The following is a 26,298-nucleotide window of genomic DNA, read 5'->3' as shown; positions in this document are numbered from 1 at the left end:
AACCAAGTTTATTTTGTATTTTGAATGTTAGCTGTCACTTCACATTTAAAGTAGATGGAGTTCCACACCGCCTGCATGCCTGGTACCATTGTAAGCTGTAAGCCAAGGAAAGCACCGTGCACAGTCTGCTGTGCTATTTTCGGATACTTTCTCACGCACTAGGAGTATTAATTCTGTGGTGTTCGGTACCTAAGAAGGAAAAGTTGTTCATTAACCTTTTTGAGTTATCATTTTTCTAGGCAGCTTCCCTGGACTCCTGACCAGTGTGCCAGATATCTGTCCTCTTTGCAGAGTCAAAGTACATACCCTCGTTTGCACTTCGGGAAGGGATAATTTAACAGCTCCCTTTTCACTCTTTTAGATGCACAGGACTCTTCGGAGTGTACAGTGTGTATTTAGTATTTACTTGAACTGTAAAACCTAACAAATCTGTTATAATCTCATCTTTAGGCCTTGAGTACATATTTAGCTAAGAAGCTAAGAATTGGGATACCTAGGAATAAAAAAACAGTTTATTGAGCATCCAGTTATTTGGCAAAAGGCCTGAAAATGACCATTTGTGAAGAAATCAGTGATATGGTTGCAAGTTTTAAAGCCATTGCCTTAGCCCAGTTTTTATAGAGAATGAGAGCTACATGAATGTTTTGGTAATAGACTTTCGGATTATTTATGTATTTATTTAGAGGCAGGGCCTTGCTCTAGCTGGCTTGGACCTTAATTGTGTAGCTTACACTGACTTTGCATTCACAGGAACCCACGTGTTTGTCTCTGGAGGCCTGGGAATAATGGTGTGTGTCATCTCACTTGGGTGTGATAGACCTTTAAAAAAATTTAGAGCCGGGCGATGGTGGCGCACGCCTTTAATCCCAGCACTTGGGAGGCAGAGGCAGGCGGATCTCTGTGAGTTCGAGACCAGCCTGGTCTACAAGAGCTAGTTCCAGGACAGGCTCCAAAGCCACAGAGAAACCCTGTCTCGAAAAACCAAAAAAATTTAGAGCAAAACTAACCAAGAATCGCTGAAGTCATTTAATAACTGAACCTGCTGAAACATGCTTGCTTATCTGAGCTCAGGAGATCATGGAGTTGTAAATTGACTTTGCTCGAGGTCTCATTTAGGGGTGTAAATGAGGGGCTTATTTTACCTCTGACTCCTCATTGAGCAACCGATCCTTTCCTTGCTTTGTTATTATTTGTTTGGAAATGGAGTGTTTTTGGTGTTTTTTCATTTAAACGATGAGCGTATTTATTAATGTGCCTGTTTGAGTCCCTTGACCTTTTTTTCTGTGACTTCTTGCTAGTCATTGTCTGTCTGTCCATTGAGTGCCAAGTGCGACCGCCAGCACACCATTTCCGGTTGAGTGTCGAGGGCCGCTATCGCAGTAAACACTTTCTCAGTCCACCCTTTCCTTATCGGCTGTGGAGCGTTGCTGGCCCCAGGTCTGAGATTTACCCTTAGCTGTGCCATAGGTCAGGGACGGAATTAACACGTGGAATCTACACTCTAAATGCTGATGCGGTTGCTATTGCTGATGTTTTGGATCCAGCAAATTCTCAATAAAGCAGGTATTTATTGGATTAAAAGAAGGTTTCTTGGAAGACCTTTAAATCCCAAATGTTTTCAGTGCAACTATATTTCCTTTTGTGTGGTCACTAGGAAATTCTCTTCAACTGAGTAAGAATGGCCTACCTGGAAAAGTTCATGTTCTCCAAAACTAATCTATTTGGAAAAGAAAAGTACATTTTGGTAGCGGGACCCACCAGGAGTCCAGGGAGCGGAGTCCACACTTTGGCTGGACAGCAGTGACTCATCGGGCCTGGTTCTGTACCCAGGATCCCTGGGTGCAGATTGTTTTGAATAGTCAGACCTTTACTGTGTGTGTGTGTTTTTTTTTTCTTGAGAATTTCTGCACCTCAGAAATTCTCCCGCACAGGAGACAGTGAGTTAATCAATGCAGTGTGGATTTCTTTACATGCCGGTGGCCATGTTTACAGCCAGGGGAGCGTAGTGCAATGTTTGCCCAGAGTCCTCAGTTCCTCTCACCCTGCCTCCCCCACTCTCTTTCACCTCTCAGTTATCATTGCTACAGTGGTCGGGGTCGGAGGGGGTGTGGAGGTTAGAGCAAGGGGCTGCTACAAAGCCGGTTCTTTCATCTGGAGTAGATGTCATTAGCTGATGCACGACGGGTTGCTACTTTTTTTTTTTTTTTTTTTTTTACCATGTTCTAGTTTGCAGGGCTAGGGAGCCTTTCCCAGGGAGCTGACCTAGGGTTCTGTGACTGCACTGGGAGAGTATGTGTGGGTCTCAGGAATAAACCCCATTACGAGGAAATGGAGAGAAATCAGGGAACTTTTTAGAGTTTATTGGATAGTTTTCTATGTCTAATACCATGGCCAAAATTTGATTTTTTTTTCCTTCAGATTTGATGTCCTTTAACAGTTGCAGGCAAAACTGCAAGAAAATGTTACCTTAGACAGTTAAAGGTTTTGAGAGATGGAAACTTCTTTCTCAGGTCTACATTTTAAATTCTGTAGACAGCTTTAGTTACAAATAAACATTAGTGAAGCCACCTTGATTAACTTCTGTTTCTCTGCAGTATTCTCTGAAAGGTAAACTGAGGCACTAGGCAAAATAGTTACGAAGAAGTAAGCAGTTTTTAATTTTCTCTCTGTCTTTGTGTGTGTATACATGCACATGTGTGTGGTCTTGTGTGTGAGTGTGGGCAAATGCTTTTCAAAAGTCACGTGAAGGTTAGAGGATTACCCTGGTTTCGAGCCTTCCCTCCACGTTGTTCTTCCCTGCGTAGACTATGCTGTCACTGTACTTCTGAGACAGCCCCAGTGTTCGCCAACCATCTTGCCGTACGAGTCTGGGATTGCAGATGTCCACTGTTGCATCTGGCTTTACATGAGTTGGAGGGATCCGAACTCAGATCATCACGCTTGTGTGGCAAGCCCTCCTCTGGTGGAGCCATAATGTCAGCCCCTAAGGATCTTTTAAAGCTTCCCTTTGCTCTGATCATGCTCTTTTCCCACTCACTCGTGATTAACTCTCCTGGTTAGTTCTCTTTTTCTTCCTGGTTTGGGCGAGTATTCTGTTACCTTGTTTAAAGCTGTTAAGTAGTTGTAGCTATCAGCTGCTGTAGACTGATGTCTGGACTCCATCCAAACATCTCAATCTCCCTGCCTTCCATCTTTCTTTTTTTTTTTAAATATGAACTCGGTGCACTACTACCGAGCTCCATCCCCATGTCAGCTCACAAATTGGTTGGTACTTGTTAGTCAAGACATTTCTGCGAATATATGTGGTTTCTTCCATTCCACTTGTCTTTCTGCATGTGAACTCTGAGTTTGCTTGCGTCCACCTTGAGGGTTCAGTTCATTCATTCACATTGTTATTCCTGGTGTTCTTACCGGACAAACAGGAACAAAACATAGATAGCGTCTGTTTCTCATCTGAGTTAAGGGCTCTATCAGAAAGGGCCTTGCTAGACTGTTATTAGAAGGACGTAACAGTAGGATGTCGGTCTGTAGGGCACCAGTTAAAGTAGCAGCCATGCGTAGCATGCTGCCTGGTAACAGCTGACGCAACACTACTGTTTCCAGTGCTCTCCATGCAGTGCCACGACATTACCACTCAGCGTGTGAGGGTCATGGGTCCCGGGCTTGCCCTGAATCTTATTCTTGGTCACGTTCGTCTCAGTAGTGTATCTTAAGCATGTTTCCAGGCTGTCTTTAAAGTTCCCCTACCTCCTCTATCAATTTGAAAGTGGAGGACAGGGAGGGTATTAGAGGTGAGCAGTGGGAGGTTTAGTGATCACCATTACAGCTTGATGTATGATTGTCTTGTGTAATAAAAAGTCAGGGTAAACTTTGAAGATCTTCCCCTCCCCCCACTGTTAATGAGTTGCCCTAGTTTTTAGTTTAATTTTTACTCATTTTATTACATATATTTGGTGTGTATGTGCATGTATACCTACATGTGCATGTGTGTACATGTGTGCGTGTGTCTGTGCATGTGTATGCTTGTCTGTCGGTCTGCTGTCTGTGCGCCATGGCATTTGTGTGGAGGTCAGAGAAGAACTTGTGGGAATTGTTCCTTTCCTTTCACTCTATATATTCATGGGGTTGGACTTGGGTCATCAGGCTTGGTAGTGAGGACTGTTGAGCCATCTCTTTGGCCCTTTCTTGGTTTTTAAAAATAAGCTGGTTGTCTTTATCTGATGAGGCTGCACATTGCGGTGCATTGGCTGTAAGGTATGTGATTTGAGGGTTGGGTTTTTTTCTCTCTGTGATAGTGTGAGTTCCACCTATATAAATAGAGAGTAATCACACTTTCACTACTTCGTGGCTTTCTGTGGGACACTTGAGAAATACTGTGTAATTGATATCTTTGAAAACTGTAAAGAGATGTATAAATATATGTGGTACTTGGTTTGTCCTTTTCTTTTGAGTCATTTAAATTAGACTTTTTTTTTTTTTTTTTGGTTTTTCGAGACAGGGTTTCTCTGTGGTTTTGGAGCCTGTCCTGGAACTAGCTCTTGTAGACCAGGCTGGTCTCGAACTCACAGAGATCCGCCTGCCTCTGCCTCCCGAGTGCTGGGATTAAAGGCGTGCGCCACCACCGCCCGGCTAAATTAGACTTTTATAGCTTATAATTTTAACCTTACAAATAGTAATGTTGGAAGCAATTCAGATGCATTGTGCCTCTTAAAGGGCAGAATTGTGTGTGTGTGTGTGTGTGTGTGTGTGTGTGTGTATGTGTGTATACATGTATTTGGCCTTCTTTACCAATGAATCTGTGGCTGGGGTTCTGTCAAATGTGGATTGAAAATACAGTTGCATGCTGTAGAGGACATTTTGGTCAACAAGACCATGTATACGACAGCATAGACCATGGGACTCTGTGAAAGTGTCTTCTCTACTTTGCAGGAGGGTATTCAGCTAGGGACAAAACATGTGGATCTCTGGAACATTTAAGTTCCAAACTGTTTCATTTATATCTGGCACCCAAAGGCTTATGTCCTCACAGAGCAAAATGTATTCAGGCTGTCTCTTAGAGTTCCTTCAGTGTTAACTGCCCTGCGATTGCTGGAAAGTCTAAAGTCCAAAGTTTCCTCTGAGGTTCAGTGCATCAACTATGAACCTCTACAGAAATGTAAAAAGCAAGATTGTCTGCTTCCAAGACACACAGAGTAAACATTCCTATTCTAAAAGCGAGGTATTCAGGAATAAAAAGCAGGGATTAGATCAAAGCAAGACTAGATCCCAACATGGCGAGCTTTCCATCTTAGCTCTGTATCTCACATCTGGTATCTGTCCTGGTTAGCTAATTTGCAAAGAACAAAGATTATTGTAACAGTTTCGGGACTCTCACCCTGTAGTTGCATGGTCCTGTTGCCTTTGGGCCTCTGATTAGGCAGGATAGACCCTCTCTAGGGCTTGGATGGCTTCACCCTCACGGCCATTCTGGCTGCAGTCCATTTGGCTGCTCTCTTAGGCTGTCTTGCTCTGTGCAGCTTTTCTTGATAGATATGCTATGTTCCAGGTACTCCATCTTCCTGGAGCCTCCGTGGCAGCCTTGGCTTCACACATCACCCACCCCACACGGAACTCTGTCAGAGTAGTGGCTGTAGTTCTGGCTGCCTGGCTTCCAAGAATTTCCTTTGAAACTTTGTGACTCCACAATTCTTGTATTTTGCATGTCCGAAGACCCAATATCATGGCAACACTGTGGTCTGCTGCTAGCCCAAGCTATACTTGTGCCCATTTGTTCTTGTTTCATAGCTGGCTCTCCATTCATGCTAGTGGTACACAGGACAGTTCCCAGGCCGTTCTGGTCGATCCTGATGTCAACTAAAAGTCCTTGAAACAGACTTCTGCGTGCTCACCTTTGAACCTGTGATGGCATGGGTGGTGTCCTGCTTATTTCTGAGTTGTTCTCACGGTATTTTCATCCTGTTTTCCCAGATACAAAGTACTTCATTTCTTTATAAAAAATTTTTAAAAAAGTAAAATAAAATTCCATTTTATATATATAGTGTTTGGCCTTCATGTGTGTCTGTGCACCATGTGTGTGCAATACCTGTGGAGGCCAGAGAACGCATGGTGTCAGATTCTTTAGAAGTAGAGTTACAGACCATTGTGAGCTGCGAAAAGGATGCTGGGCATTGAAACCTGGGTCCTCAGGAAGAGCAGTGAGTGGCCTTATCTGCCAAGCCATCTCTCCAGCTCCTACTTGGCTTTTTTTTTTTTTTTTGTATTTTCAGTCTCCTTAGCAATTGCACCCTGTCTGGTAGCATCTTTAAACTCTTTCCCCCCTAAGCTGAGAGTATTCAAATCTTTCTCCTTTGCCTTTTGCTCCCAGTTCTTACTGAAAGTCTGGCTAACCATAGCTAGCATTATCTGTGCTACGGTGCAGATGCTGTGCTGCCTTGAGACTCCCCGATAATCTAGCTTTTCACCTTGAATCTCTGCTCTCCACAAAGTCTCAGGCATGAGCACAATGCAGCCATTTCTGGCTTTCCTTTTTTTCTCTTTTGTTGTGGTGTCATAAGGTCAGCACATAGTCATTTCTAGCAGTCTTCGTTCCTACCTGAAACTTCATCTGCACAGACTTCACCATCTCTATTTCTGTCAGTGAGTGTTTTCTCTGCTCCATAGAATCAACTACTGTTCCTTGCTTACAGCATTCTTGGTCTTGTCTCACCTATACCTGCTAATTTTTTTTCTCAGATTCTTCCAACACATCAGTTCCACAACCCTGTTCACATTGTCTAGGCATGGACACAGTTCCAACCCGACAGTTTTCTGTGTTAGTTTTGTAACAAAATGCGTCAGTATAAGAAGAGGAACCACTTATTTTGTTTCCTAGTTTTGGAGGTGTCTGTGCATCGCTGACTTGGCTGTGTTGAACTTGGAGCTCCAAGTGGGCAGCAGTTACGTCATTGTGGTTGCATGTGTCAAAAGACACAGTCTTATCTGATGGCAGTAGGAAGCAAGAAGGAGATTGCAGGGGACTATCTCCTATGTTTCATTCCAAAGCATACCTCAGTGGCCTAACACCTGTTACTGGTTCTTATCTTTTCATGTTCCCATGCTCCCCAAATCTGCCATAGGCTGGGCACTAAGCCCGTATCTTTGGAGGACATTTACGACACTATAGTGATCTAATACAAATACAGTATAGTTGTATTTGCTACTTTCTTTAAAGCAGGTTTTTTCAATAATGGACAGTTTTACCTCCTAAGAGATCTTTGGAAATGTCTGCAGATCATTTTGGTTGTCAAGAAAAAGGATGCTGTTGACATCTTGTCCCATTAGGAAGGTGGGTGCAGGGATAGTATTAATCTTATTCAGGATAGCTCTTAAAACATCAGATTGGCCCCAAATGTCAGTATTGTTGAGTTGTTGGGAGGTCTTGCTTTAAAAAATTCCTTATTTATTAGTGATTACTTTAAGAGTAGATACAGTTGACCGGGCAGTGGTGCATGTGTTTAATCCCAGCACTTGGGAGGCAGAGGCAGGTGGGTCTCTGTGAGTTCAAGGCCAACTTGGTCTACAAGAGCTAGTTCCAAGACAGGTTACAACGCTACAGAGTAACCCTGTCTCGAAAAAGCAAATCAAATCAAAACAAAACAAAAAAGAACAAAAAAGCAAAAGAAAACAAAAAACAAAAGCAAAAAAATAGGTCGAGCATAAAATCTGTTACTGTAAAGAGTAGATACAGCTTGAAGTCTGTTACAGTAAAGGGTAGATACAGCATAAAATCTGTTACTGTAAAGAGTAGATACAGCATGAAGTCTGTTACTGTAAAGGGTAGATACAGCATGAAGTCTGTTACTGTAAAGGGTAGATACAGCATGAAGTCTGTTACTGTAAAGGGTAGATACAGCATAAAATCTGTTACTGTGAAGAGTAGATACAGCATGAAGTCTGTTACTGTAAAGAGTAGATACAGCTTGAAGTCTGTTACTGTAAAGAGTAGATACAGCTTGAAGTCTGTTACTGTAAAGAGTAGATACAGCATGAAGTCTGTTACTGTAAAGGGTAGATACAGCATAAAATCTGTTACTGTGAAGTATTTTATTTTTTCAGAGAAACTAGATTTGTTGCATGTAGATACGGAGTTATTCAGAAGAGACTAATGATCAGTCGCTGGGATAAATAAAGGATAATTTACAGGTTGGTACTAATTAGGCTAAGGCTGCAGTTAGCCCCTTTGAGAGCCAATTAGATTTGTCATAGTCCATGGTCAAGGACTGCAGTGTCAACACTGGTATACTATTGCTGTGGAAAATATATGGCGCTTATCACGTGGGGAGTCCCAAATGACTAGCAAGGGAATATCCATGCCTGAGGTGAAGCACGTATATCCTTGATGGATCCTAAGTGATGAGTGATGTAGGCTGGGAGCGTGAGCCCACGGAGGGCTGTGCGTCTATATTGCCTGTGCCTCGAGAGGCCAAGCACTGGAGGGGAACTTTAACACTGGGACCCGGCCCCACAATTTTGTCTCTCCTCTGCACTTTGTGCTCTTGGGCTTGACCACATTGGCCCTTCATGAGCTCACTCATGCTGCCGCTGCTCCTTGAAACATGCTTGTAATTTTCAAAAAATTGTTCGCTTCTGGTTTAGATGCTCTAATATTTTATGGCTATAGTCTGAGGGCCATCTCAGAGCACTTCCTGTGTGTGGTATGAGAAGTTTGTTAGTTGCATCCATATCTGCTGATACCCGATGTTGCCAGTATCATTTGTTTAAAAATCACCAGTTTTTATTTAAAGTGGAAAAATGGGCTCACTGTTTTATTTAATTTAGCCTCTTTATTATTGATTGATTTATGTTTTTAAAAAAGATTTTTATTGTATGTGTGCTTATGTGGATGTATATCTCATGTGTGCAATGCTACTGGATGCCAGAGGAGGGAGGTCCTCTGGAACCGGCATCACAGATAGTTGTGAGTTGCCGATTGAGTCCTGAGAACCAAACTCAGGACTTCTACAGGAGCAGCAAATGGTCTTAACCTTTGAGCCGTTGCTCTAGTCCCTTCACCTCTTTATTTAAGAAGTGAGGAAATTGAACTCTAAATATGTTAGCAAGATTCCTCCATATAAATGTTGTAGAGTGGAGATTAAAAATCAAGTATGACTATTTTGTATTATATCTTTGTGGTTATTGCTATTTTCTACTCATATTTTTAATAACAAATAATTCTTATTCTCTCTTACTTATGTCTGTACCCTCTTATCATAAATTATAACACATTTTATGTAGAATGCCGGGAATACGTGATGGCAAAAGAAGAAAATTAAATTAGCAATTTATGCATCATTTAGTGATAGCAATGCATAGCGTTTAATATTTGACATATATGTCCCTTATCGTTTTGCAGTCTTTTTCTTTTATGTCTTACTTTTAGATATTATTAATCTTCTAAAACAACATTACATAGATATGAATGTTTTTTTTATAGTTTAGCCATAATTTTGTGTTATACCTTATTTCAGCTAAATTTTTATATGAGCACTGGAAAGTTCACAAGGAATTGGCAATTATTGGATGAGAGCATGTGACCTGTGCAAGGGCGTTGAGCTAAGACGTGTGATGCTTCTGAAGGTGCTTGATGGTGCCATATCTGATCTTGAAGGTTTTAGAAGTAACTGCCAGGCTAGCAGTTGCTGGTCTTTTGTTTGCTTAGACAGGGTTTTAAGCTGCTCACACTGTGTATGGAGAACGAGAATGTCATGTTGCACACTGAAAACCTTAGGCAATCCCACTGTCTGAACTCCAGGCTCCTTCTGGTCACAGACTGCTCAGAGTTATCAGTGTCTCAGCTACTTGTGAACCTGGCTGTAAGCTCTGGATAACAGCACAGTGACGAGAAAGTCCCGATTTCTTGAACTTTGTGTCAGGTTTTCCCTTTATGTCAACAGACTCTACAATTTACTTTTTGCCAATATTATACAAATGTAAAATGTCTCCACTTTACTGTTAGTGGACATTTAGATTCTACTGGTTTTCGTGATTGATTGCAGATGCTGGAGAATAATCTTTTGGTGGAAAGAAACTTTGTATATTCTGGGCATATACTCAGGAGTAGAATTACTGGGTCATAAGAGTAGATGCCTGATTAGATGGTGTCCACATTATCAAACACTTTCACGAGGAGCTGTACAAGTTTGACAGTACCACCAGCAATGGGTGAGGGCCTTATTTGTGCCCCATCTTCACCAGCACTGTGTCTGGTCTTTCCATTTTCATGATTTTGGTGTATGTGTTTCATTGGGTACTTCTCTTACGGCAGTGTGAAGTGTGTGTGAGCTTTTTTGGTACACTTTTGAAAACAAAATGAACTCCTTATTTTGATTCAGAAACAGCTGGAAGAAATAATTAGTGATCCCATGAGCGTTTTACCCAGTTTCTCCCGATGGTATTTTCTTGCCAGACAGGATGGCAGTAAAAGTACTGCCATTGATGCTGTAAGACAGACGATTAGCTGGGAGATGGATCAGTTGGAGAGCTTGGCTCTTAAGTAGGAGTACCTGAGCTGGATATAGTGATGCACACCTTTAATCCCAGCACTCGGGAGGCAGAGGCAGCTGGGAGGGTCTCTGTGGATTTGAGGCCAGCCTGGTCTACATGGTGTTTCAGTATAGCCACAGCGACATAGTGAGAACTTGTGTAAAAAAAAAAAAAAAAGGCACGAGCACCTGAGTTTGGATTGTTACCACTCATAAACTGCTGTGCACGGAGCTTTGTGTACTAGTAATTTTAGTGATTGGGAGGCAAACACAGGAGGACTATGGGTCACTGCAGAATCTGTGATTCCAGGTTCAATGAGAGACTCTCACAAAACAAGGTAGACAGAGATCAAGGGAGACCTCAGGCATCAACCTCTGGCTTCCAGAGGCACACAGGCACATACACATGCATACACCACACCCGAATGTCTAGAGACATAGACCCAAAGACACTGCATGGGGGCTGGAGACTGGGTTCAGTGATAAGAGCACTGACTGTACTTCCCGAAGCCCTGGGTTTAATTCTTAGCACACACACGGTGGCTCACAACTATTTATAACTCTATTTTTGGAGGATCTGACTTGCTCTTCTGGCCTTCAAGGGCACTGCATGCACTTGGTGAAGATTATTAAGAGGCAAAACACCAATATGCATTAAGAAAAAAACAACAGTTTTGTCAGGGCAAGTCTCCTTGCCTTTGGCCTTTTATAGCTATACTTCTATCTCCACCTTCCCTTTAGTTTCTCTCAGCCAGAAAGTTATTCTTCCTTTCTACACTTGTCATCAGAACAGTGGTATGCAGGTGTGGAAATATACAGAGTGTGGTCCTTTGAGATTGCTCCTTTTCTCTTAACATAGGCTTTTTCATATTGCTGTTTTGTGTCCTTTTTCCTTTTAAAAATTTGTGTTTTGAAAATTTCACACATGACTTATTAGTTAGGGTTCTTCTTGCTATGGTGAAAGATCATGGCCAAATCAAGATGCGGAGGCAAAGGGATTATTTGGCTCACACTTGCACACTCTAGGCCGTCACTGAAGGAAGTCGGGACAGAACTCCAATAGGGCAGGAGCCTGGAGGCAGGAGCTGATGCAGAGGCCATGGAGGGGAGCTGCATACTGGCTTGCTTCATATGGCTTGCTCAGCCTGCTTTCGTACAGAACTCAGGATGCACAGGGATGGTATCACCCACAATAGGCTGGGCCCTCTCCCATCATCATTAATTAAGAAAATGACCTACAGACAGATCTTATAGAGGCATTTTCTCTGTTGAGGTTTCCTCCTTTCTGATAACTCTAGGTTGCGTCAAGGTGGCATAAAACTCGCCAAAAACACATGTATACAGTGTATCTTGGTTAAATCCCACTCCTCCAACCAGCTCCCCTTCCTCTCCACGCCTCCAACTTCCATTCAATTTCTTACAGTTTTTTTTTTAAAACTTACTAACCCCAGTTAGCGCTGTTCATATGCAAAGTGTGTGGGTCAACTAACCAATAGTCATCCACAACCCTAAGGAAAAATGACACTCCTTTCCCTCAGCAGCCAGCAGCCCCTCAGCTAAGAGTGGGGCATCAGCAGCCCCTTCCTTCTCTATGCTGGACCTTTTAACGCTCTTCATCTTGTGCAGGCAACCAACAGCCGCTGTGAGCTCCTGTTTGTGACAGCCAGGCTGTGTCCAGAGACCAGCCTTACCCACTTACCCAGCGCCCTTCTTCATCCTCTGGCTTTCATAGCCCTTTGGCCCCTTCTAGCGCTATGTTTCTTGGACCTTAGTGGGGAGAGGAGATTGATATATATAGATGTTCAGCACGGCCGACTGCTCACAGTTGCTTATTCTTAGAAGTTTGAGCAGTTAATGGGTTCCGCATTAACCACCACCCTCTGCATGCAGTAAGAAGCTCCTCTGCCCAAGGCTGAGAGCAGGGATTTGGGCCCCTCTTTATTTATTGGATAGTAGTTATTCCATGGACGTATCGCAGTTTGTTAAAGCACTTACCTGTTGAAGACCATCTGCTTTCATAATTTAACAATTATGAGCAAAGCTGTTACAAGCATTTGTACACAAGTGTCATTAACATGAACTTTTATTTCTTAGTGATAAATAAATACCCAGGACAGCAATTACTGCTCGAATGGCAGTTGCTTGATTAGTTCTTCAACAAACTGCCAAAGTGTCCAAGTAGGATATCTTTATCATGTTACAGTTCTACCCGCAACGAATGGCAACCGAGTGCACAGGTGGTTTGAATTGTTGCTGGCATTTGTTCTTGTCGTTGTATGTTGTGTGCATTTGTAAGATTTGTAAGGTGTATGCATGTGGGTGTGAATGTGTGTGTGTGAGAGAGAGAGAGAAAGAGAGACAGAGACAGAGAGACCGAGAGTTCTTACCAGTGCATATACAGTCAATGCCAGGTGATCCCCTGTCATGTCTCCATCTGACTTTCTTGATACAGTGCCTTTGATTGAATTCCAAGCACTCCATTTCAGCAGTCGGGGAGCCTGTGCGATCTGCCTGTCTCTGCTTTTCCGAGTCGTGTTTACAGATACACAATGCTGCCCCTAGTTTTTATGTGGGTGCTAGGATCTGAACTCTGACCCTCATGCTTGCAGAGAAAGCACTTTAACCCCAAAGCCATCCCATTCACAAAATGTGGACCCTAGGTTGGTGCCCCCTCCCTCTGTCTTTTTGTCTTGTGGATGGCCTTTCTTTCAGCACTGCCTGTTGAAAAGCCCCCTCTGTGTAACTGTTTTTTGTGCCTTTATCAGAAATTAGGCATATTTGGACAGATTTCCTGATTCGCTTCTGCTCATCTGTTTTTCTGCTGCATTGTCAATATTGCAGTCAGATTCAGTAGGTACTGTTTCTGCATTTTGTTTATTTTTATTTACAATAATTCTTTTTCCTTTGCTCTCTGTGTAGATTACAGAACTGTCCATGTTCTCAGACATTTTCTAAGGGGTACGATAGAAATTGTGTTGGATCTTCATTTCACACCAGGGAGAACTGACATCTAATTCATGAACGTGACATGTATAGTAGTTTGAATTCTGAATATCCCCAAAGGCTCAGTTCCCTGACTGTAGTGCTGTTGGGAGGTGGAGGATGCCTTAGTGGCAGGGTAGGTGAAAGGAAGTCAGGTCACTGGGGACCATTGAAGGGGTATTGGAACCTTTGCCCCTTCTTGTTTCTCTCCTCCCTTTCTGGCTGCCATGTGTCCCTACTCTGATACATTGCTTTACCACACACAGAAGCACACAGCCAGCTCACGGGCAGAGACCCTCGAAACAGCGGGCTCCAAACCCCTTTCCTGACAAGCTTTTTACCTCAGGTGCCTTGTCCCAGTGACCAGAAACTGATGAATGGCAAGTCTCTTGTTTGTTCACTGGCGGTACATACTTCCATGCGTCATCAGGTGTCATCAGCAGCAGCACCTTCTTTCTCTGGGCTAGGAGTAGCGCACTGTCATATTATGGTTTGTCATATTATGGTTATCCCCCTCCCCCCGCCCCCCAGACATTTCTATTCCTTGGAGGTAGGACTGGGCCTTCTGTTTCGTGTTTCTTTATATGCACGGCTGTTGAATTGTAAAGGAGAGACGGTCAATTTCAGAGACCTTAAGCATGAAATAAGACCTTAGAAGAGGCCATTGGTTTTGCTGGCTTCCGACGTCAGGCAGTGTTATCTCAGAAAGATCCGGTCTGACTGGAGAGGCTTGCAGCCTTCCTCCTCTCCACGTTCTTTCCTTTCTTTCAGTTCCTCTCCAGTTCTCTATCTTGCTGTTCTAACCTTTGTTCTTTGGTGCGGTTTCACAGCTGTGGACAAGGATTCCGGCTCACCTGTGAGGATCCTGTTCTTACCAGTTCAGTCCCTGAACCTATGGCCTACCCAGTGTTACCCTCACTGCAGTGTCTCTCCACGGCTCTGTGCTTTAGAGTGCCCACATGGGATCCTTCCTACAGTTAGATCCCTATCCGGAACATATTACGATTTTTTTTTTTTACTTTATTCCCTATATCATTATTATTGTGTTCACTGAGTAGACTCATATCTTGATTTTTGTATTATCTCAGTATTCTAGGATTTTGGTGGTTTTAATTTAATCTAGAAATCATCTTTTTTAAATTTAAAATTTATCAGAACCCAAACAAACAAACACATATGTTTTCAATTTAAAATTAAGAGCTGAATCAAGAAGGTTACTATTTTTCATTTTAAAATTGAAAGTTGAGTCACTGACAGGTTTTTAATTTGTAAATGTCTGTAGCATTTAGGGCTGTCCAGTGACATCATCAGAGCACAGCTTGTTGGAGTAGGCTCTCTCTTTCTCCCACGCGGGTTCTGGGGCCGGAACTCTGACTCAGCGTGTTGGCCCATCATTAACATTCGGTTTTTTTTCTTTCAGGGCCCTAGAATGCCAGAAGCCATTAATTGTTGCTTTTTTTAATGCCTCTCCTTTATCCCTCCCAGCTGCTGTGCGAATCCCTGAGTATTGCCTTTGGTGTCCTTCACTGAGGTGCTCCGAGGATGCTGGGTCGGGAGCAGTTAAAGGCGCTTCTCGGCAACATGCAGTTTTACCTGTTCTTTTTGAAAGTATGTTTTTCATTTGAAAACGGCTTTTATGGCTTGACACGTACCTTCCCGGGAGCTGACTCATCCTGTGAGCATGTTGTAATTATTTTTATTATTACTGTTATTTTATTACATGTACCTGCCCCGAAGCTCACCCGCCATGTGCCTGTCTCGAAGCTGACTCGTCATGTGACGAAGCTGTCATCATTTTCAACTTAAGTGAATGCGAACATCTTCTGTTCTAAAGCTTTGTTCGTACAGAGGAGCCAGGAAAATGGCGTCGTTCCTTTTAGTCTTTAGCATATGCTTTTACTGAGTAGCTTCCACTACTGAGTGAACCTACGTGGTTGGCTTCAATAACAAAGCGTCTCTTTTTCCAGATTGCAGCCGTTCTCCGGAAACGGAAGCTGGAGTACTACCTGTACAAGCTGTTCCCTGAGATCCTCCAGTCCGCCTCCTTCCTGACTGCTAACGGGGCCTTGTACATTACTTTCTTCTGTGTTTTAAGGTTGGTGCTCACAATCACCAGTTCTTGTTAACTGAGTCACTGTTCTGTTGCTGTGAAGAAACACCATGACTGGGTCAACTTACAAAGACATTTAATTGATGGCTTACATACAGTTTCAGAGGTCCATGGTCCGTATGGCAGGGAGCATGGCTGCAGCAGACATGGCGCTGGGGCCCTAGCTGAGAACACACATCCTGGTCCCGATCCACTAGTGGTTGGGGAAGAGGAGGAGGAGGAAGAGGAAGGGAGTGGGAGGAAGAGAGAGAAGAGAGGAGACTAGGCCTGGTGTGGGCTCTTTAAACCTCAAAGCCATCCCCCACCCCTTCCACCCCAACCCTCCCCACCCCTGTGACACAACTTTTCATATAAGGCCACCACTCTGAACCCTTCCCAAACACTCCAAATGGTACAGCTGGGAACCAGATACCCGAATGTATGAGTCTGGGGGTCTTTCATCACTCAAACCTACTGCGACAAAGATCAGTTTCATGATTGTCATTCACATTGCTCTCTTTCTAGCTTAGTCTGTGAAATAACATCTGCCTCCAAGAAAATTTGTCAAGACAGGAGCGCCTTGGCCTCATGATGTAAATTTTAAATTACTGGCATGATTATGCAGCAAAAGCACCTCAATATAGCATTCATTTTCTGAAGCCTGCTGTGATTCTGAGATTGTTGGTCAGGATTTCTGATCAGAATCAGAATTCAGGAAAGACCAGAAATTCAGAAATTCACTGTCTGTAAGGCTGGGGTCATAAAAGATATGGTTGTGCCTTGAAGGGTAAATAAGCTCCTGCCTTCTCTTCTGCCGTTTCTCCTGCCGTCTGGAGTCTCCTCCTGCTGGACGGTGTCTGATTTAGGCTTGTATTCCGTGCCTGTGCTTTCTGCGGGCTGCATTGAGTGCTGTTATTAGCAACCCCCCAGTGCTGTTGGAAGCCAACGTTTATATCTGTCAAGTTAAGAGTCTCTTCATGTTATCCTCATCTTTGTGTTGCCTCAGGTGGTTTTATTTTAGTTAGAATTAAGCATATAATTGTCAAATGTCTCTTCTAGACTTTTTTCCCTTGGAGCGCTAGCCTTTATAAACTTCACGTAGTGGAGGCAGTAACCAGTAAGGTTTCATGCTATGGAACAGATTGCATCTTGAAATTGACTTGGACTTGTGTGTAAGGAGCTTGGGCCTGTGGTCTCTGCGGTGCCAAGACTTGTTAGATCTCCAGGTAGTGACTGCCCTGGAGGCTGCTGTGGCAGCACACTCTTCTGTGGACTGCCTGGCTAAACGGGGGAAGCATAATGTACTTAACAGTAAGATAATGTCGGTGTTCTCCCTGGAGCTGTCTTCCTGAGTCCTTTTTCCTCAGTAGCTTGGTAGATCCTGTAAGGAAAACCTCCCTGTAGGCTTTCAGGCAAAAGGTTTTTAATGTCTCATAAGTGTTCATGGCAGTTTAAAAAACCCAGACTTCAATTAATAAGATCATTTCTCAGATTCTTGATCCTTGTCTTTCTATCTCTGCCTGACTTCACACCTCTCCATATGTGTGTGTATACACACACACATCCCCCCCCCCCTTCCTACCATATATTAGTTTGCCACTGATCAGTTTTGTTTAGATCATTTCTAATATTTAGAGGCTGGTTCTCTCTTTCTTAGGAGCATAACTGTTTGAAAGAAAAACATAAGTAAGTCAGGGAATGGTAGTGCATGGCTTTAATCTTAGCATTCGGGTGGTTGAAGAGTTCAAGGCCAGCCTGGACTACATAAGTGAGTAACCAGAGCTACAAAGTGAGACCCCCTCTCAAAACGATACATTTCTAATGTCCCTTTGTAAATATAATCAGTTTAAGCTATCTATAATATTTTGGGTACTCTGCAGTGCTAGTAAATAAGAAATGGTGTCCACGTAAAGCTAAAACATTGTAGAATACCTTGGCACCTCTGTAAGAAAACATGAGGGTTGTAAAGGTAGAAGCAGTCCATCTTACATAACACTTGTGAGTCAGGTGGGTGGCCCACACAGTCCAAGAGAGGAGGCAGGAGGTCAGCTTGGAGACAGAGGCTCTCCTGGGTTCCTTGGTGAGCTAAAGGACATTATGGGACACTAAACCAGATCCAAGCCAAACAGCAGCCAGAACTACCGTAGCAGCAAGAACACTGGTAGTGTCTGCAAACTCGCCATGAGTCCTGCATAGCGCTGGCAGAGAGACAGCTAGTCTGGTCTGGAACATGGTGAATTTGGGGTATTGTGGGATACTTGGACAGAAGGTGGGCGGGGAGGAGACTCTTCTGTTGGTAAGGGCTGAAGTGACCAACTAGGAAGTTCATACAAAAATCCCGAATTTGAATTTCAGGAAGCTACTTGGAAAATTCTACTCCTGGACTCCAGGCTTTGGTGCTGCTCTCCCAGCCTCATATGTGGCCATTCTGATTGAAAGGAAAAGCAGGTAATTCTTACATAGCTACATGTTTAATATAATTAGCTACCCAAGAGGCTTTGATTTTATTTTTGCTTATTATTTATTATTGCACAGAGATGAGAAATCTTTTCCAACATATTTTTTTTCTGTTATGCAGCTGTTTGACTGAAATTGTATGTGAACATTGTATTTGCTGTCTATAAAATATAAGGACATTATCAATATGCAATACAAAAATAATGAATTATAAATATGAAAATAGATAACACAAATACCAGTTTCTTTTTAATTAAGTAATAGAAGGTTCAGCCTAATGAAAGCATGCATATGCAAATACCAGTGTAAGCCCGTTTCCTTCTCTGTATAGCACTCATGCCATACCTAAGAAAGTCAGTGAATTTTCTGGTCCCTGCTAAAGGCTGGTTGACTAACCTTCATAGCCATTGCCCTCTGAAAGAATCTGGTGAACCCTTTTCTTCATTGTTATTCACATAGAATTTTCCATGCGAACTCATTCATAGCCTCTGTAGAATGTTGTGTAAGTTGTTGAGTCAGAGGATAATTGGGGTTCAAGCTTTTTTGTAAGAGTATTTATCATCGCACGTACTGCTAAACTCAGAGGCCTCGTGGATGTTGTAATCCTGAGAATTTACAGGGTAGCACAGCCCAGAGTTCAGGTGGGGACTTGAGAGCTGCCCTCTGGATTCAGAGTCTGGTGCTACCGCTAACTGTCACCTCTGGCTTATTCTTTATCTGAAAATGGAAGTAATCGTAGTCTCTCATGCTTTCAGATAATCTAGGTAATACATGGAAAAATAATTAGAACAGCACAGTTATGTTATGCGTGTGGTAAACAGTTTTTTTTTTTTTTTTTTTTTTTGCCTGTAAGTAATGAGAGAGTTATTCTGCTCGTGGCATCTTGAATTACTTTTTAAAATGTAATTACTTTTAAAAATGAATTACTTTTGAAAACGTGTTCAGAAGATAATGACATGCCTTTCTTTATAAGTACCTTCTAGTCACTGTGGCACCATTGGCCATTAGCACTTAAGTAGGATTATGTTTATGTAGTTACCTGACCCTTTCAGCAGAAACTGGTGACATGAGTTCGCACCTAACCTCCAGAGTCAACAGTTAGCAATTCACAGTTTTACTTCATCTGCATCTGAGTGCATGTGTGTAGGTTTGTGGCATGGGGAAGCATGTTGTGGACCTTAGGGCCATTTATCTGAAACTTCATCAGGCCATTTTCCCTCAACCACAAAGGTTTTAAGATACTAGGAGTCACTGCTTGCTTTTGTGGGTAGCATTATTCTTTGATGATGCGTTTCTTCAGTCTTCAAGGTTGTGTTACTGTTAGTATTCAAGGCTTCGATATCCTCATCACTGCTGCAATTATTATGTAGATTATAATTATAGTAGGTTAATTAATGTCCTTTTCCGGAAATTCCTCCATCATAGTCTGTGTTTTTGGGGTAAGGAATTATTTTACAGCAAGTCTATAAATACTAATAGGGTCAATGCTGTTAATATTATTTTATTGCTTCCTTGCTGGAGAGCGCTGTTGGTCGTGTTTCCTGTCTGTAACCTAGTAAGGTTTTCTGTGTAGCTTAATTTATGCCCAGGTTTTTAAAAAATCATTTTATGAAAACTTGAAAAATGCATGCTCTATTATTAGGGTTGAAAGGTATTTCTAAGTTCTGTGCTGGTAATTACATTGTTTAGATTCTATCTTCACCTGGAGGTAGAGTCTTCGGATTTGCCATAGTGGCACACACCTGTACTTCCAACACGGGGAGGCAGAGGCACAAGGAGCGAGCACTCTGAGTTTGAGGCCAGCCTGGTCTGCACAGTGAGTTTCAGGTCAGCCAGGGCAATATTGTTAAGTCCACTCCAAGTAAATAGATAAACAAACAAACACAATAAACGTTTTTATTCCTTGTGGTTTGAATTCTTTGTTGTTTTATACATCACAATCAGAATTACTTTTGTCTTTTCTTAGTATCTCTTAACATTTTTGAAATAGTTTGTGTGCCTCTCATTTTGTTTGGTGAACCAATTTGAAAATCTTTTGTATTTTAAGTAATATATTTATTGGCATCACTGATGCCTTTTATTGATATCACTACCATGTTTGCTCTTTAATTGTGCATATTATCTTCAGTGAGGTACTGTGTGCCCCATTTGTGTTTATCCTTTAATGTTGAAAAGCTGATAGACTCCGGGGTGCTTCTGCCCTCTCTTCCTCTAGCAGCACCTAATGTGAAACTGGGAAGTGCACATTGGTGTCACTTCCCGTAGAACTCAGTGTTCCCATTTTTACTGCACTCCTGTGTATGTGTACGGTTCTGAGCAGCTTGTCCTCAGGAGTTGACTTGTTTAACCCCATTGTTGTCTGTACATAACATGGTTCCATCACCACAAAGATCGCCTGCCCCCTAGGACCAGAAAATCTGTTCTGCACTTGTTTACCTCATGTTGAGGACTTGGAGAGTTGCAGAAATGAAGTCGTGGAAATGTCCTGTTTTAACACAGGCTATTTCTTTTTTAAACTAAGCATCCTGCTGTTGATCCACGGATCAACAAGATGTTCCCTACATCACTAGTTCATTCCTTTTCTATTGCTTAGTGTTCCATTATGGAGATATACTGGTGTGTGTTTATGATTATTCATTCTGTTGTTATTCTATCCATGACTTGGTTTTATTCTCCATCTGTTTTGATTCTTTGAAATTTCTTTCATCACCTTTCGTCATTAGCAAGGCATAGCTAACTTCCCCTGTTTCAGAACAGATGTAGTGTTCTTAGTATGAGTTTTGTTTGTGCTCTTGAAGGAGTCGTGGGTTCAAGTGTCTTTGTAGAGTTCTTTAGTCCTCCCCATGGTCCATTCCAGGAACTGATTTTTGCCTCCAGTGAAGCCCCTTTGCTCACTCATAGCCGTCCTTCACTGGCCTAGCAGTCACCGGTCATCCTCACGTCTACACTCTTTCTTCTCTGGCGGTTTCATGCCAGTAGGGTCACACAGTATGTGGTTGTAGTCGGACTTTCCTTTTTGGGCTGCCAGCTCACAGAAATGGACATGGAAACTTACTATTAGTTATGAACGCTTGGCCTTAGCTTAGGCTCGTTTCCTAACTAGCTCTGATAACTTCAATTCACCCCACTTGTTTGTTTCTTTTTGAGACGCAGTTTCCCAGTATAGCCCTGCCTGTCTAGGAACTAACTCTGCAGACCAGGATGGCCTCAGACTCACAGAGATCTGTCTGCCTCTGCCTCTGCCACTTGAGCACTGGAATTAAAGGTAGTACCCCCCTGTACCCCCCATGCACTAGTTACCTCATCTCCCTTATGCCCATCCTAGTTATTCCTGGTCTGGCTGGCGACTCCCTTTCTTCTCCCAGACCCTGCTTTGCCAGAAGTCCCTGCTATACCTCCTGCCTTGCTATTGGCTCTTGAGCTTTTAATTAAGCCAATCACAGCAACACATGTTCACACAGTGTAGAGGAATGTTCCACAGCATGCGATCATTGGTGCGTGATCCTGTTTGTTCAGCTGATGGCTTGAAATTCAGGATCTTGTGTACAGTGCTGCTTCGCTGCTTGTTGCCCTTGGAAAACCCATGCAAGGGGCTCATATCCTTTGGCTTCCAGTTGTGAGTGACACTGCCTTAGTCTTGTGTACATTTCTGTGTGAACTTAATCTTTTCATTTCTCTGCCTAATGAACCTAGCTGTAGAATTGCTGGCTTAGCTGGTGTCATGTTTAACCTTTTGAGGAACTGTGAGTTGTTTGCTAAAGTAGCTGTTGTTTTCAGTTCCCTCCAGCAGTATAGGGTTTTCTGGGTAGTGTGAGGTGGTGTCTCAGTGTGACTTGGATTTGCATTTCCCAGATGGCCAGTGACACCAGACTTCTTTTGATGCATATCTTCTATCCTGCTGGTGGGAGATCAATATGGTGGTTTCTCAGAAAACTGAGAATCCACCTACTTCAAGACCCAGCTATACCACCCCTGGGCATATACACATTCTCTCCTTCCACAAGGACACTTGCTTAACTGTGTTTATAGCAGCTTTATTCATAATAGCCAGAACCTATAAACAATGTAGATGTTTCTCAACCAAAGAACAGATAAAGACACAATGGAATATTACTTAACTATTAAAAACAGTGGCATCAGGAAATCTGAAGGCAAAATGGATGGGAGTAGGAAAAAAATCATTCAGAGTGAGGTAATCAGACCAAGAAAGACAAACATGGAATGTATTCACTTATAAGTGGATATTAGCTGTAAAATAAAAGATAATCGTGCTATGGAACACAGACCCCAAGAGGCTAAGTAACAAGGAGGACTTAATAGGGGTGGGGATGCAAGGATCTCTCTGGGAAGGGGAAATGGGATAGATTTTTTTTTTTTTTGAGTGGACTGGGGGCAGATAGGGTTGGGAACAGGAGAGATCGGATGGCGGTGGGAGTGAGAGGAGGAAGGTGGTGGGGAGGGAGAAAATCCTGGGAGAGGCAACTTGAATTGGGGGGCGCATTTCTGGCATGAGGTGGAAACCCAGTGCAATGGAAAATTTATGAAATCTGTGAGAGTAACCTTAGCAAAGATTCCTGGCAGTGGGGACACTGAGCCTGAACCAGCCATCTAATGTAATCAAACAAGGCCTGAAGTGGAGGTGTTCGAACCCCAACCCAGAAGCGAAACCTCCGACCTACAGTCTGACCTGCACGTAGAGTTCCGGAACTGGAGCTAAGCAGATTCCTCATCAGGGAGACCAGAGAGACTTTATCCAGCACCTGATGGGAGTAGATGCAGTCCCACAGCCAAATATTAGGCAGAACTTGGGGAGTCCTGTGGAGAACGGGGGAGGAAGGATCTGAGGAGCCAGAGGGGAAGGGGACTGCACAAGAACACAACCCACAGAGTCAACTGACTAGGACTCATGGGAGCTCAGAGATCAGGGAGCCTGTAGGGGTCTGACCTAGATCCTCTGCAAATACATTATGGCTGAGTAGCTTGCTTTTCAGTGGTGGGCGGGGGTGGTCACTAACCCTTTTGCCCTCTTGTGGGACCCTTTTTCTTCTATTGGGTTGCTTCATCCAGCCTTGATGTGATGGTATGTACTCTGTCTTATGGTAGCTTGCTATACTGTGCCTTTGATTGCTATCCCTAGGAGGCCTGTTCTTTCCTGAGGGGGGTGGAGTAGAGGTTGTTCTGGGGAAGAGAGGAGGTGAGAGGGAGAGACTGGGGGCAGGGGAGGAAGGGAAAACTATGGTCAGGATGTAATCTGAGAGAAGAATAAAAACAAAAAATATCATTTTGTCATTGGATTACGTTTTAGCTATTGAGTTGCAACTCTTTTTAGATATTCTGTATGCAAGTCTCTTACGGTTAGAATTGTATTGTTTCACCACTTTCTTGGTCATATCTTTCAGAACATAAAAATATTTTGATTACGGCCAATTCACTCTTTATTTATTTATTTATCTATTTATTTATTTAGATAGCATGTCCCTGTACAGTCAAGGCTGACTTTGAACTCACTGTGAGTACCAGGCTGGTCTTGAACTTGTGAATGTCTTTCCTCAGTTTCCTGAGTGCTAGAAGTACAGATGTGCCCACCATGGCAGTCTCTTTTTTAGTAAACTTTTACTGATTGTGCTTTTGGTGTCGTATTTAAGAAACACTTACCACCCAAAGATTCGCTCCTGTTTTCTTGAAGAGCTTTATTTATAGCTTTTGTCTATTTTGAGTTCATTTCTGTGTGTGACTGGAAGTACAAGAATATTATGTTCTGCATCTCACCCTTTGCATGCTTATTGCTGCTGCATTTAAACGCCATGGACCTTGGACCTGATCATGACTCACGTGTTCTGGGAGTCACTGGTACAACCCTTGGAAATGTCTGCAGGAGATGATGGGGAAGCTTTATTTCTCGTCCAGTTTGCGTTTCATGTGATCCTTCTTGTCTTACCGTGTACATTCTCAGCCCTGGTCCTGACGCTAACAAATGGCACTGTCTTTTACAGTCAGCTGTGACGCGTGAGCTGTCATCTGCGCATCATCAGCTTTATAAAGTTCACACTTAGCCTGATATACTGTGGATCTTTATCGTGAATAGATAGAGTATTTTGCTGCATGGCTTTTCTGTATCAATTAATATGTTTTTGTGGCTTTTCTTTGGCTTGTTTAGAGTGGGTTTTTTTTTAACCTATGAGTGAGGTCAGGGGTGTTGATAATGTTATCTGTAGCTGAGTTTCTTGGCAGTATTGAAGGTTTTCATACAGAAGAGCGGTTCATGGGGAAGATGGCCCTGTGCATTAGCCCATACACGCTGTTGTCACTTTCTTCTTCCTCACCTTTGGGTCAGTCTCTGGGTAGTGCCAAGTATCTACCTGGGTCAGCTAGTCTTTGTTGAAAACTGATGAACCATTTCTGGTCGAATTCATTGGTCTAAGTTTATTATTTGCTAAGAAAAATGTAAGACCTCCAGCTGTGGCTGGAGATTGTCTACTTTGTCTCTAGATGACTTTCTCCAGTGGTTTATCCATGTAGCCTCTTGGCATGCTTTTCTCGGGCGTAGTATTGTCAGCGTCAAGAGTTTCCTGCAGCACAGCTAGTTTTCTTGTTGCAAAGTGTCTTTCCTAGCTATACAGAGTCTGCATAGCATTTCCGGTCATGCTAGCATAGCTGCTGCCGCCCTCAATTACTGTATGTATGGTCTATGCTGCCCTTGAATACTGTATGCATGGTCTATGCCGCTCTTGAATACTGTATGTATGGTCTATGTTTTTAAATTTAATTTTGAGAATCTGTATTTTTGTGTTAAAGTTTTTTTTCCAGAGAGCATTTAGTAGTTGAATTTTTGAACAGTATTTCTTCTGTTAGTTCTTGACTTTTAATTAGATTACTTACTTTCTTAACATTTGGTTTATTTTTTTGATGGGGTAGGTTCAATCTGCTATTTGATTATTATTTTTTTGTGTGTTTTTTCTTCCTTTGTATTATTAGACCACTATAAGACTTTGATTTCATTTTCTTTATTATATTTCTGTCATCTAGGTCTCTAACTTTTCAGCTTCTCAATGTTAATACTTCACTACCTCACAAAATGCAGAAACCTTTGTAGGTTCAGTTTAGAAGCTGATTATGGGATATTGAAGTTCTAATCGTTCATCTTCTACAGCAATAACAGGAGTTGACACAGTGATACCTCAATCCAGATGGTAAGGACGGAAGCAGTGTAGCATATGAGGACATGAAGAGTGGTTGTCTGGAAGTTCAGTGATGCTACGCTGACATTGGTACCATAGTGGTCTTTTTATGCTCACTTTTCATGGGTGATTTTTAAAAAAAGCTTTTGCATATATATTTAGGAGGGCTTTTTGCATTTGTTCCAGTGTTGGTCACTAGTTAGTCACATGAGATTTCTAGTGTTATTGTGTATGGTCTACTTCAAATATTAGTTGAAGTGGTTTGTTGTTTGTTGCTTTAAAAGCAACCAATACTTTATCTTCTTTTTAACTACTGTTGCTACCGGGTTTTTTGAGACTCTCACTGGAGTCCTATATGGCAACAGGGTTCCTTCCCCTTTACTCTTAATGAAAGGATTTAAGGACAGACTGAAAAGGAAGTTTGAGGAAAATTTTATTGAGTTTAAAATAAAAATTCCAGGTTAAGCAAGCTGTAAATCTTGGCAGCTCCTAGGAGGAGGGAGATGGAGAAGAATTGAGAAAACTACTCGGTTCAGTTTAAGTAGATATGGGAGCCATATAGCAGACTGCAGCCACATATGGAAGGAAGCTGAACATTGAAGAAAGAGTGAAGAAGCCCAAAATATGAGAGAAAACGTACTTCTGCTCTGGCCAGGGTCCGAAGGAAGACTAATGAGAAAAAGGGACAATTATGCCTGTAAGATGGACTGACCCCACAGAACCTCTTGGTCATTTATTTGTAGGGACTGCATTCTGGGGAGGGAATTCTGGGAAGGACAATACATGTATTAGCTCATTAAAAATGGAATTCTTGTGTTTCTTTAGCTTAAAGTGAAACCACTTTCCTCGGGATGCTTCTGCCTTCCTGAGGGGTGGCCTCTTACCTAGGTCATTGACCTGCCCTCCCACAAGGCTAGGTCTCCAGCCTCACCAGAGGTTTTATTCTTTTCATCTGAAGATAATAGTTTTTCCTTAATGGGCTTTTCTGCTCCTATATTACCATATGGCTGAAGAAGAAAAATCTTGTATGTGATGTGATTTTTTTTACGTAATTAAACTGTGTGAAATCTGT

At 42.5% G+C, this 26,298-nt stretch overlaps 1 protein-coding gene across 2 annotated transcripts in view; it reads left to right on the top strand.

Annotated features, from left to right (window-relative positions):
* Positions 1–26,298, top strand: part of Tmem135 (transmembrane protein 135) — a 220,711-nt gene that overhangs the window by 68,169 nt on the left and 126,244 nt on the right. For both annotated transcript variants that reach the window (XM_057756487.1, XM_057756486.1), the window contains exons 2-3: positions 15,470–15,597; positions 17,947–18,039. Coding sequence is in view for 1 of the 2 variants with exons in the window: in XM_057756486.1 (XP_057612469.1) it covers positions 15,470–15,597; positions 17,947–18,039 (221 nt within the window). In the remaining variant the exon portion in view is untranslated. The remainder of the gene's footprint in view (positions 1–15,469; positions 15,598–17,946; positions 18,040–26,298) is intronic.

The sequence above is a fragment of the Chionomys nivalis genome, chromosome 23 (assembly GCF_950005125.1).
Source record: "Chionomys nivalis chromosome 23, mChiNiv1.1, whole genome shotgun sequence".
NCBI lineage: Eukaryota > Metazoa > Chordata > Mammalia > Rodentia > Cricetidae > Chionomys > Chionomys nivalis.
The sequence above is the reverse complement of the archived record's forward strand: the minus strand, read 5'-3'. Positions and strand labels throughout refer to the sequence as shown.